This window comes from Anopheles nili, chromosome 3 (assembly GCF_943737925.1).
Source record: "Anopheles nili chromosome 3, idAnoNiliSN_F5_01, whole genome shotgun sequence".
NCBI lineage: Eukaryota > Metazoa > Arthropoda > Insecta > Diptera > Culicidae > Anopheles > Anopheles nili.
In genome coordinates, this window is record NC_071292.1 from 58,866,191 (window position 1) to 58,879,958 (window position 13,768).

Consider the following 13,768-nt stretch of genomic DNA (forward strand, 5'->3'; position numbering starts at 1 on the left):
TGGCATGACAAATGGCTTCGGTTCCCAGCGTCGTCGTCGTCGTCGTCGTCATCGTCCTTGTCGAAAGAAAAAGCAAACACATACCTGTGATGGACGCAAAAATACCCTTCAAACGTCAAGTGAAACATCTTTTGAAGCGCTTTTGTGTGAAGCTCTCGAAGAATTCCAGCCACTCGATGTAAAACTATGAACAGCAAAGGTTCTACGCACGTACACTTTTCCATTCCAGCACCATGTCTTGCCATGGTATGTGCCGTTCTTGATCTAGTTGTCATTGAAATTCATCGCCTCACCGGCTGACAGTGGGAGGTCACAATCAACATCCCGCGTCTGTCATAGTGTATTCCCACGGCATCACAGGAGGCCATGTTTTGCTGCTGCAGCAGCAGCACCACCCAACAATATGGGCCTATTTGCTGCTGGGATCGTCTGCATCGGGCGCATTGACGTTGCCCTCTTCGCCACAATGTGTCGATCATAATTGAGTTATTTTTCAATCATCGCCACCCTCGTCGACAAGAGGCTGCTGATGCGGTTGTTGTTCGTGGTGGTAGTGGGGAGTGGAATTTCGGTACCCTTGCTGCTGCCACCAATTGGCAATTTTCTCGAGAGAAGGCCACGACGAGCGTGTATGGTGCCGTCTTGGGTCTTCGATTGGCTCGAAGGGCCCCATGCCAGTGTGCCTGTGTGTGTGTATGTATTAATGAAGAAAATTCAATTAAACATTCCCACGCTCCGGTGCATGCACGTTCTGCACGACAGCCTTACTGTTGTGTGAATTTAATTAAATTTATGCCCTTTTGCAATCTCCCATCTTGGTAGTCGCATGCGGGCATACGTTCCGAGGGTTACCTTTTCTTTAGTTTTAGCGACGATTCTTAGTCGGGGGAAAATATCGCTCCATATCAACGATGGCGTGGGTGCGCATACACACGTACACATCCGCCAGCAAGTCGGATCGTACCCTGATTGTGCTTCGATTAACCTTCCCCTTCGGCTGTGTGCGTCCTTAACACCGGACCAACCCGAGTGAATGCGGGTTATTAAAGGATATATTCCTCGTCCTCGTTCCACCAAGCGATGCGCCATCGTGCAGCGCTGGAAAAAGGGGCCATTTAGTTTCCGGTCTCTCGTAACTCCCGCACGGAATGTACCCCATAAAAGGTGTGTGGATGTGGAAAATCTTAAACTTACCCATCTGGCACGCACACGTCCTTGAGCTTTTTAGCACTCAGGTTTTTTGCATGTGACCCGCCTCCCGACGATCGAATGAACGAACGAACGAACGAATGAGTGAAATCAAGCCACCCGTAGTCGGGGGAAGGGGGAAGGACAAACTTTCACAATCAGGAATAAATTTGGAGTTAATTCAGTTTAGCCCGCTGCTGCTGAGGAGCCCCCAAACCCACCAAGTCCCCGGGGACAATGTTCGGGTTTGTTGTCATTTTTCAAAGCCAAAAAGTGTCTCCCTTCCCGCTTGGCTAACTAACGAAGCGTACCGAAAGTGGGGGTGGTGTGTGGCGTTTTTTTTTGCTGCAGGCAACCGAAAGGTACTGGCACGCTGCGTGACTTAGACGAGTGTTGTGCGAACTCGACCTCAAATTGAATTCCCAATCCCACAGGATAGGAAGTGTTAAAAGCAGTTCGGGTACCGGGAACAGGAAGTGTGAGCCAACGTGAAAGAAGTAGAAGAAAAGTAACCTGGCACGGATGTTGGTTCGATTCGGTCGTTTTGTTCTCCGAGCCCACATTTTCTCTCTCTCTTCCTCTATTCGTGGAGTTTTGTTGAGGACCCCCACCCAAGTCCCTTTATTCGCCCAGTTCGTTTCACGTGAGTTATGCTTGAGGTTTATATTTACATACCGACAGGCCAAACCACGGGCGTGAGGGTTGTACTGGCAAAAAGCGGTACTAAAAGCGGCCTAGAAATCAATCGAGATCCCCCCACGCGCTCCCTCAATCCCTTTCCCGTCGGAAATCGAAGCGGAATCGGAATGGAAGTGTGACATTTTCGCACATTTCCGTCGCTCCCGTTTGAGGCGGATTTCGGATCGATCCCCATGGCCGTGGCAAAACCCACCACCTGAATCGCATCCCGGTTACATAAGGCCGGTTACGAATATCCTGTTGCCCTCGGCCGATGGCTCTTTAACCATTCATGGGACAGACGGAACGAATCCTTTAGAAAGTGCACTCGAACCCGGTCCCCGGTCAGGTCGGTATTACTTTGCTGTGAGCTGGAAAGCTTCGCTTCTTTTTTTTCCAAACCTTTCCGCTCCTTTATGGTGCGCGTTTAATGGTGCTGGGGGAATTTTCCCGCAACCCAGCACCAACGGGGGTTGAAAGGAAACCGCTTTCACTTCGATACTATCGAGAGAATGACGCTTGACGTCAACGATCACGAACGGTGCGCGAAGGCGGACAATGTTTTGCGTACGTAGGTGTGATGGATTCTACACTCGCCGGGTGTGAGAACGTCTCGAGTACAGCGTGTAATGGAACCGTGGCCGTAAAAGCAGCCGGGTCGGTTCTTGAGCATGTTTTAATACACATATATTTGTATGCTGTGAAGGCTGCTTGAAAAGGTGGCCCCTTTTTTCCTTGGCTGGCGTCGATAACTTCAAACGTTTTCCGGGAGCAAGCTTTAAGCGGGACTTAGTTTCGTTCCAATCGCGCTTTTGTGTAACGCATACATGCGTGTTTTGCTTTCTTATCAGCTAAAGCTCTCTGATAACAACCAAAAAACCTCCTCGCAAACATGCGTTCAACGTTACCAGCCTTTTCTGGCTCATTAACGCCACATTTCTGGCACACCTGGGATGGGTTTATTTTTTAAAAGCCGCGCACGGCTTCCATAAGCCATGTAAATTGACATTTCCCGGCGGGATCGGAATTTCTCGCTCACACCGGCGGAATGTGGCTCCATTCAAGCGCCCACGGAACAAAAGGTGCGAGCTGCCAAAAATTCTTCCCGTTACAATTTCAATTTGTAAGCGGCCCCACCGTCAATGGCCGAAATTTATCCACCCTAGCTGGCGTGACCTCGGATCCAACGATTGGCAGGACCGTGTGGGGTGGATTTGGCCGCAGGATGCCGAAGCTCTTCACCATCCATCACACGTCCTCGGCCCTTTCCCCCATTAACAGTAAATTGCCAACCAATCCGCGAAGGGCACTTGCGTACGGTTCGAGCCGCGTTTCGGTGGTTTATTATTACGTTCGCTCGTGGCGCGAGTCACCCACGCGCGGCCAAGATAAAATATGCTAATTCACCTACCGGGAGAAGCCGGAATTAGGGGCAAAGGGGGCGTGTAAGCGAACCAGACGGGCTGGAAAAATCCTCTCGCCGAGCTTGATGAAGTAAAAACGCTGCGACGCCGAAGCTCGCTGAAGGATATTTATTGTTACAATTTCCCTCAACCGCGCCGCACGGAAGAAACTGCCCAAGGGAGGAGTTTTTCTTTACTCTCACTCTCTCTTTCTCTCACTCTCTCCTTCAGAATCATCACCCCGGAGCTCGGGTGGGGGAATAAACCGACCGAATAAAGCGGCCTCCTGGCGGTTCGCGGCAAAGGATAGGCAATTTTCCACTTTCATACCGTTGGCGCTTTCGGCGCGCGGAAACAACGCAAAAGGAAAACAAACGTGTCACGCCCGGGGAACAGGACCTCGCGAAAGCACGCTGCTGGTTGTGTTTGTTCGCTAACCCCCACCCGGTGGAAGGAAAGCCTCAATTTCGGGCACCTCAACATTCCCCGTAACGTGACGCGCGAAAAACCATTGACGCATAAGCCGCTGATAAAATCGGCCCACAGTTAGGCTCGCACCCGAGGGCGTCAATTGGGGGAATCGCGCTTTGGACTCCTCCAGCATCGGCCGTGTTTCGGTGAATTTTCCACGGGCCAAAGCACCGAGTAACCCCACCAGGAGAAAGATAAACGGGTGCTCGCGCTTGTTTCTTCCCGGTGGCAGAACGCCAGTACGCCAAGAACGTTAAGGGACACAATCTGCTGCTTCCGCTCGCATCCACCAGGGTCGCAGCTGTCACGGTCTCCAGGACGCTGCGTTTCAGTCCCGGTAAGCCATATTGATGTGGTGCGTTCACAAATACATATCGCAGCAAGATATCGCCCGCCGGTGGCTGGTCGGGAGAAGATCCCATCCGGTAAGTAAATGAAGCACATCGCACCGGTAGTTGAATTTCATCTTCTCATTGTCCTTTCGTCAGCTTTTTTTCGCTCCGCTCCCCTTTTTTTTGCCCCACGTGTGCGCACACGCGTTCACATGCGGACGATGTTTAGGGATGAAAAAAAATAGAAAAGAAAGAAAGAAAAAAACACCCCCGAAGCGGTGGGTTTATCGAGTCGAGTTTTTTTTGCTCCCCTACAGAACATATTAAACACACACACACACGCGCGCGCGCTCGAACGTTCCACATGAGTGATGAGAAAAACATGTTCTTATTCGTCCTGCGAGCGCCTGCTGCTACAAACGATTCCCGAGGACGAAGGTGGCCCTCCGTCAGATTAATCCAGTTACGTCTCGAAAGCGCACAAGTTTGCTGTTTAATGAACAGCGGCCCTCCATCGTCCGCTTTCCCGGGCATCCTTAGCCCGGGTGTCCTCCGGAGCCAGCTGGAACCGGCGTGCTTTGTGGTGCGCCCGTGCTTCGAGTGCATTAAGATTTGGATGAAAATTAATTGCATTTGTTTCTGCTGACAAAACCGCACACCGCATCGGAACAAAGAGAACCAAGCGAACGACGGACTCGGGGCCAGTGACATCCGACGGGACTTCTTGGGAAAAAGGGGGTGTTGAAAAAGTTGCAGCTGAAAGCTTTTTGAATGGGGGGAGGACAATTTTTTCTTATATTTTAAGCGAACCCTTCGATGTTGCAGGTGCGGTGTAACTTTGCAAGTTATAAATTGTCGATTGAAGGGGATAAAAAATTCAACAGCTCTCCGCCTTAAACCCGTTACCCCGATCATAATATCGCCCGTCGATCGCGCTGGGATCATTTTACGAAGTGCGGATAATTTTACAGCCTCATAAAGGCACGAGGGCGCCTACTTTGTGCAGCTGGGGCCCCGAAATTTAGGCTATCGAACGAAGTGACTACGCAACGAGCGCGCTCGAACGCACTTTAATTTGCTCGCGGTTTTGCCGTGTGTACATTTGCATGAATATTAATCACTCCCGGGGGGGGAGACTTGGAGATGAAACGTTTTTGTGGAGAGCAAAAAAAAATAACACCGAGCAGGATTCTGTGGCGCGGGATCCCGGGAACCAAGCTCATCTCGTTAGTCATTCCCGGGCGAACGATGCTGATTGCGCTAACGGGCGTAAGCTCGCCACCACCCGGAGGTCATGGGAGGGCCCCACAAAACCGTGCATAATTCGCGCGATGGCGCTCCGACGATGATGATTATTATCCTACCGGCGCGTTGGCCAAGACGATGACAAATCAGAGCGTGGCTGTGCGGCTGAGCAAACGCCAGCAGGCCTGACTGGCTGTAAGACGCCACTGATAACACGCCTGGGGATTGCGCCTTTCCAGGGGCAACTCGTTTTTATTAGTCCTGGTGCCGCTGCACAGTCGACTGGCCACGCACCTTGCTAATAAACGCTGGCTTGGTGGCGCTTGGGGAAGCATTTTAATTAACGTGCACCGGCACGATTGGGCCGCGGGTACGGTGGTGTTTAATTTACGAAGCGATACCGGCCGGTGGCTAGGCAAACTTCAGCACTTCAGGAGAGTGTGAAAGCTTAGGTGGTAAATTGCACGGGAAAGCGGTTCCCATCCGTCCGTCCGACCATTTGGGTGCATTTTGAATGGGACGAGACGCCACCATCGCAGATGGCCAGGAGCTAGTGGAAGTTTATAGTGCCCGCTTCGTTTCGCCAGTTGGTCACGCTTGTGCCATTTTTATTTAATGAATAACTTTAACTCATCCTAATGCTACGTGCTCGGTTGCGGGTGAGCTCCTAAATGTGGCACGGGGGAAAAAAAACCTTGCGTCAATTATCCGCCAGCCATTCATATTTCGCTTTATGCAAATTTATTTGCTTGTTAATTTTATTACCAAGCGAAAATCCTCCTTCCGGCAAATGCTTTCAGCTAGGATCGGTTTCACGCCTATCACGACTGTTTCTGATAGGTTTTCCCGAGTGAAACGTCAATCAGCCGCGATATCATCAATCACATTCCGTAACACGATGGGTTGATTTAATCAATCCCGTGAAAAGCTGTCAATCAATGGCCGGGGAAATGGCCGACCATTGCGTTTAAAGTAGCGCCTGTGGTTGAGGACGAGCGCTAACCGCTAAGTGGAAACCCGTAGCAAAATCAGCACAGCAGCTGGAAATGAGCTCCTATTACGCGGCACCAATCGGTCATGTTTCATTCCGTCGTGGTGCTCGAAAAAAAAACAACGACAGCATAAAAATCCTTTCAAAATTCAAGCTCGGAGTCGCGTTTCAGTGAAAAGATAAGCTCGCAAAAAAGGACCACTATCAGTCGTTAACGAGTGGTTGGGCGCGATTATGCTGGCTGGGTAGACAAAGCGCAGTTTAATTCCATTTTCGGGATCACAAAGCCAAACGACAGAAAACAGCATTTCGCCGTACTCGTAAATCGCACTCACAATTACAGTACCCTGTTTTGGCGGGTGTTCGGCGGCTCTTATCTTTTTATGGCGTCCGGATGTTTGGTCGCCTTTTATCGCCAATCTCGCTCCCAAGGCAAGCCGCTTTAACTGTTATTGTCAATACGCAAAAAGCGCAATTCCGGTGGCTTTTCCCCCAGTCGCTTTCTCGTTTGTACGTGGGTATTAAAAGGAAGCGTTCTTATGATTTGTTGAAACGAGCGCACTTCGAAATACACGATTAATTAAGACCCGGAGCCCGGCACGGAAGGGTACCATCGACGAACATCTTTCCAAACTACGCACGCCCTTTTTCAAACTCCCATAACAGCTAACGGTTTCCGATTGTTTGCTTGCGCAAAACGCCTTCACCGTCCGTTGGGTTGGAAAGCTTGCGCAAATAAATACGCCTGCGATAAATAAACATTCCGCGTTGGGTTTCACCACGCCACCAGGCAACTTACGGAGGCAACTTCCAAGCCCACCGGTGCTGGCCACCTGCGGCGGATCACGGAAACTGCGCCACACAAAAACACATACGCTCGTACGGGGGTTTTCCACCGTTTCCAGCTTCCGGATCAACCGGTGAAGTTTCTGGCCAATGGAATATATATATCGATTACCACTTTTAACTTCTTGCCAACCCCTGCCACAATTCCCGCTGTTCGATGGATAAACTTTCCTCCACGGTCAAGTGAGTAAGATCGATGGCGGCTTATTCCTGACCGGGCACGGTTCGGATTCCAAGAACTAGCGTTCGACTAGCGGTGCCGGTCGATTTACAGCCCGATAGCTTGCCATTTTACTAGCCCTGTCCAAATGTAGCACTGTCTGCTTTCTCTTTCTTTCTTTCCTTTTTATGACCGTGCGATGGAATTTAGCATTGCTATTTGAGGGTTTTTTTTTGTGTACTGTCCTAGCCCGTTGCAAACATTTGTTTTTTGAGCCATAATCCTGCCTAACTTGATTCAATTTTACAGTCCCCTGTTTTTTTGTCTATCTCTCTCTCGCTCTCGTGTTCCCCCAGGGGTGGAAGTTGTGATAATTGAATAAGTTGGGATAAAGCTTTCCCGCCCGCAGGAACCCGGATAGTCGCAGAGAAATAGGCTGTTGTGACTTCTATTTCTTTCTTCTTGATCCGAAAACTTTCCCGGTTCGCTTTCCCCTCACGCTCACAGAAATTCTTTCTCTTGTGCTTTGTTTTGTCAGATGCAAAATGTGCCAAATTATTGCGCGCTCAACCTCAAACGCTTCACGGCCGCGGATGCGGAACACATCCGTGCTAAATAACGTATTTGTTAAAAGGGAATCTGCGAAATCAATTTCTACGAACGAATCAACGAACCGTAAATGGTTTTTAATTATTTTTTCTTGCGATTGAACAGCAAAAAATAGCTTTTTTTTAGTTCAACTAGACGACATCGCCGTACGGTCAGATGCAGGTTGTCCAAAAACTAAAACAAAAAAAAACGAATCAAGTCACAAAATAAGCTCAGCAAAGCATTCGCCTGGCTGCCCAAAATCCATGTTATTTAATTGCATTCACTTGTGGAAGGTCAAAAAAAATTTGTATCACTCGCATTTCCACCGATACAACCAAAACGTTTTGAATTGAGCACGTTATTTTGTCGCCATTTTACCATAAAATGTTTTCGCCACACACAAAAAAGTCATTTACGCAACATGTTCACCTTCGGGCTTCACATTTTTACGCTCCAACCACCTCGATGCGCGGCAAAACGCGTGTCCACGTTTGCTTTGCCCACGCCGTGTGCCATCCTAGCCACGTGCTAGCGTTTGTTTTTCCTAGCACTAGCTTTTCCAATCGCACTGTCTATCGACCCCTGGCTTTAGTGCCACCAACTGAGCATGGGTGACCACCGGCTGGCGCAATGAGAATGGCCCCACCCGAAGGGATGGGATGGCCACGTGGCGGTAAAGGGAGATAAAACGAAATTAAATAAATTTCTGACAGCACAAATTGGCCCACTCCACAGGGCCGGCTGTTGGCGAAAGCTGGTGTCTTTCCGCTCTAAAACGCTCTAAAAGTACGGTGCTTCGTTGCGATGCTGAGCTCGTAAAAGCGGCTGTGCGTGAGGCACAGCAACAGGGAAAGGAACCGACTGAAACACCCAAACCCAAACGCAGATACATAAACGAAAAACAATTCAGTTCCTCGCAAACGGGGGCAACGCAGCGACAGATGTCCTTTTTTTTCTATGGATGTCCACTGTATCCTCGCTTCAAATTAATTAATATTTATCAAGCCGACTTTCCGGTTTTTATGGTTTGAATGTTAATGATGGTGCGCTAAGCGCATACTAACATAACACCCTACCCACGAGGGGTGGGATGAATTCCAATGCGCTTGATGATTGGCTTTGTATCACCTGCGCATCCGGGCGTATCCAGTTTTTGCATTTACTCCCCCCCAACAAACGGGGATTAGATCCGTGCGACAAATGCGCATCAAATGAACGTGCACGCTTTCGGTATTTTCACATCCCTCTCAAAAGCATCCCTTGCCATAACGCGTACTATAAACCATCACCCGCACAGGTCTCGTCCTCTATGCGCTTACGTTGGCTGTAATGCAATAAAAATCTCATCAAAAATGGTTCCCCAAACTTTTGGGCTGAGCGTAGGAAAGCAACTTTCACCCGAATGAAACTCCGGCCAGCGGTTGCAACGTGCTCAACGAAGGCAACCTGCTGTTTGTCGGGCAACGTTTCCAAGCGTTTAACGCAGATTATTCGTGCTACGCGTGAAGAAACTTTTGCCCGAGCACCCACGAGCCGTACTGCTCATTTTGTTGAACGGGTTCAGTCGGGAAACGGAACCCATGAGTTGGAGAAAAACTTCTTGCGGGTCCGCCGGTTCTGCAGCTACGGTTTTAATGATGTTGTGCATGCATTACTCTCATAACAAAAATGCAAAGAAAAAGAAGCTTCCAGTGGTTTTAGCAAATAGTTTGAGTGGTGCATTAGCGTCGCAATGACGGTGAGATTGTGCAGAAATTTTTTCTTTCCGGGGGAAATGCGATCGTATTTGAAAAATCAGGCTTTAATGTTTAGCAGGTGCTACTTTTCTCCTGGAAATTTAAGCCCGTTTTCATGTATTTTCATTTATGCCGTACCGGTTCTAGTTGCACAAACAATAAGCCATCATTTTGTCCAAATTGATGACATTGAAATAGCACCAAAGAGAGGCGGGTTGGCGAAAGATAAACATTGGCTGGTACTTGTAACCACCGCACCAGAGTCCTTCCCATGTACCGTCGAGGGAGCCGTTGTAAAATTCAACGCAACCCGATGCACATAACCACAACATGGAGCTGCAGCTACTGCTGCTGCTGCTGCTGATGGCCCACGGCATGAGGTAACAGTAACACCATTAACCTTTTCATTTCTCGTGTGGCTTTTCCTCCCGGGGGGTGGAGGGCTGCATGGAATGTGAACCGAATCAAAAAACGAAAAAATGCGAAAAACGCCAGCGTGGAAACAAAATTTAACGACCAAGACACGTGTAAATGGCGAAGCAAGGAGAGAAAATGCTGCCCGGTTTTTAAATGCCCCAGCAACCGGGGTCAGCCCGGGGTCCTCTCGGCACTCGCACACGGTATCACAATCTTAGACCACGCTTGTTTTGAAAGCCATCTCCTTTTTGCTTCTCCCTTGTATTTTTTATCGTCATCAATGCAAGGAAAACAGTGCATTTTTCCTGCCGGTGGGTGAGCACCAAAGAATGAAGTGGAAAATATCGTTTCGGATGTTTCGCTCGCTTGGAAAGTGAGACAAACAAAAAAATCGGCACGCTCCCAAAAGGGATCCCCTATCTATCCATCTTTGAATAGCGTGGGTGGGTGCGAGAATACTCGGTGTGGAAATTGGCCAGCGAACATGCGAGATTGCTGTGGTAATATTCGCTTAATCAAGCGAGCGGAAGCCAGCGGCCATAAACAAAAAAAAAAAAGCGCTCACCCGAGCACCTGCACCGACGTGCGATGTGCATTTAATTTCGTTATCACGTCCTTTATGGTGTGTCCTTTTAGCTGGGCGTCCACCGTAGCGTCGACCAAGCTTAACAATAATACTCTATCAACTGGGAGGGAATTAATTTACAGCCAGCTGTGACGGAGTTTGCGACGGAACGCACATAACCGAGGTGAAACAGAAGCACTGGCTTAACAAAGGACTGGCACAAAAAGTGCATGGTCAAGCGGATGGAACGATGCAGCATGTTGGGAGTGTTTTTAGATTTTAATGAATTCCGAGGAGCTGTCCTAAGCAGATTATAATTCATCATCCTGCACGATTGATAGATGCGCACGGGTCGCACATGTCCGACGCACATGTGATGATCGTGTTTAAAACATGTGGCTCATGCCGGCAGTGAAGTGTCGTAACGAGCAAGTCGTCCTGCAGATCCTGCCCGGTGTTCCAAGGCACAACCGAGCCAAAGCGCATCGTAAACCATTGCCCACCATAACAAACAAATCCGGTGTGCCCCCTTTTATTACGGTTTTAGATCTCGCAAGCTGCTGCTACACAAAGCAATAGCGAAAAAAAGCTCCGCTCGCCTTACACCCACGGTGGCATCAAAAAGATTTTACGCTCTATTATGCTGCCCTTTGTCGGTGGCCATTGTTACGTGTTCCGGCTTCAAGTGACTCCAGATCATTACACCACAACAACGAAGCGTCGTGCAGCTGCAAGCCGCCGGGAACCACGGGACAACCGCACCGGCGACAACAAAACACACGGAAATCCTTGCATGCAGTCAAAGCCAAAGTAAACCAACGGTCCCGCCTCGTGTGCCCACTGCGTCCTTCCGGGGCCTTTTTCCGGGGGCTCAATGGAATGGGTCTTCTGCGACTCGCGACCCCCCCGACCGGTTGGCACATTTCGCATTTCAAAGGGATTATACCTTTTTGTGTTGCAACCCCCGTTCGTGATGAAGTATATTTTACCGCAGATGATTGAAATAAAAAGCAGAAAAGCGTGTGGCAGAGCAAGAGAAATAAAGAGAGAGAGAGAGAAAGAGAGAGACCATAAAACCCGGAAAATCCAAGTGAACCATATGCCCATCGTGACCACCGCTTTCGCTTCTTGTCATCCGATCGAGGTTGGCCATGGAAAATATGGTCACCCGTTTGACCGTGTGGCTTTTCCGGTGTGGTTTTTTGATGGCATGGATGATGATGTGGGGTTTTTTTGTTGCTTGTTTCCACTAATCCACCGGTAGGACTGGGCTGAAAAGCCGGATGCAACTAGACGGTGATTGTGCAACTTCAAATAGAGCATTGGGGTGGTTGTCAAAATAATTACAAGCTCGGTAGGATGCCCCCCAAGGTACGTCACTACGTGCTCAAGATGCAAGCGATGGCGGCATCGCAGTTGGCGTTGACGGGAAACCTCGCGAAGTTGTGCCATTGTGTTTGGCTCCAATTTTCACCCAACGGGTGGTTGATATCAATCTTCATCCCAACAGTGCTACCGGCGCGGTTTGAGTTGTCAACTTCAGGGGGCGCACTTCCAAACTTTGGTACGTTTCACCGAGAACGCCAGACCGCCCCCGGGGACGACGGTGTGGCATCTTCTACCCCGGGGAGAGAGAGAGAGAGAGAGAGAGAGAGAAAGAACTAGAGCTTATTAATCTTTCCAACGAGAGCCCGAAAAGTTTTGATGGGTTGTGGAAAATTAACACCGAATGCGCTGTTAGTGAAAGGCTTTGATGTTGCTCGTAAGTGCCGTCGGTTTCGTTCGGGCTGAAGTGATGATGATCATCCCTTTTAGTGCAGTTTCACGTGGAACTTCCGAAATCAAATGATTTGTTTTATTTCCAGCTAACTGGTTCGTGGAGCAGCACAACTATACAAACGAATCACTAGATCGGCCGGATCATCATGGTCGTGGCCTTTAGCGAATACTTTTCCCCGCGGAAGTCTATCCACATGAGACCCAGCGAATCCTGAGCTTTCGTTAGCTTCCCGCGCAGATACTCTCCGTTTAGGTGACTGGAAGTGATCCACAAAAAAAAACAGAAACAAGAGCATTAGATTGTGACTCGGCATGGGGCAAATCCGTGTGAACATACCTGCGATGGCATTTATAGAACCACCAGGCACCCTTAAACCGTGCGGCACAGTTGAACGAGGCCTTGCTGTTATCGTTATCGTACGTGGAGAAGCTTTCGTTCAGATGAATGCGCATTGAGTCACCTGCGGGACAGGGTCCACATTTGCCCAGCTCCAGCAAATTATATTTGACGCTTTCCGCACCGATCCGGAACCGGTCATACCGTGCATTGGATTTCACTCCATCGAAGTCCTCCAGCAACACGGCCAGCTCATGAGGCGCCGCGTTCGTCAGGCGATGGATCTTGTCCAGTCCAAGCCAGAACTCACCGTGAAGCGTCCCGAAACCGCGCTTGTAGTCCGCCCAATCGCGCATAAAGTTCACCGATCCGTCCATACGCCGCTGGATCACGGTCCAGCCTCCGCCCATAAACTCCTGGTTGCACAGCACCGTCATCGGTTCGTTAAACGGAAAGTCCGGTTCGATGCGGTACATTCCCGACTGGGACGTCGTTAGTGCCCGGCAGGACGATCCGATCGATGTTGGCTGGCCCGGGATTAGCGATACAGATTGCTGTCCTGCCGAAACACTCTGCTGCTGGGTAAGCCTGGTCAGGATATTCACCAGCTTTGATAGCTGCTGTTGCGTGTCGTTGATGGAAGTGACCAGGTCGGACTCCATACCCTGGATGGAATCGAGCCGTGCACTGAGCATCTCGTATCCGAAGCCATTAGAGACGTTACAGTCGATCGTGGTTTGGAGTATGATCAACACCGCGAATAAGATCACCGTGGGGCGCATTGTGTTTCGGCCTGAAAACTGCACTGTAGGACCGGACACAGACCTCAGCACTACGACTTTGCAGGCTCAGCACTGAGCCTACGAGACGAGATTGCAGCAATCAACAATTTCTTCGAGCGATTAAAATGGGGGGTTTTCCCCTGGAATTGATGCCAGAGTAAACACACAGAACAAGCGAGTAGGGTTATCAGCTGACGTGAGATTAAATGAGCATAGCCTTTTTCTACCACTCGCTGATTGCTACTCG

At 49.6% G+C, this 13,768-nt stretch overlaps 1 protein-coding gene across 1 annotated transcript; it reads right to left on the reverse strand.

The window, feature by feature from the left end:
* Positions 1–12,445: 12,445 nt before the first annotated feature.
* Positions 12,446–13,521, reverse strand: LOC128724711 (ficolin-1-like). Its single transcript, XM_053818432.1, has 2 exons — positions 12,740–13,521; positions 12,446–12,659 (listed from the first exon to the last, which is right to left on the reverse strand). Exons 1-2 carry the CDS (start codon positions 13,519–13,521, stop codon positions 12,530–12,532), a joined length of 912 nt encoding a protein of 303 aa, XP_053674407.1. The 3' UTR covers positions 12,446–12,529.
* Positions 13,522–13,768: the final 247 nt, after the last annotated feature.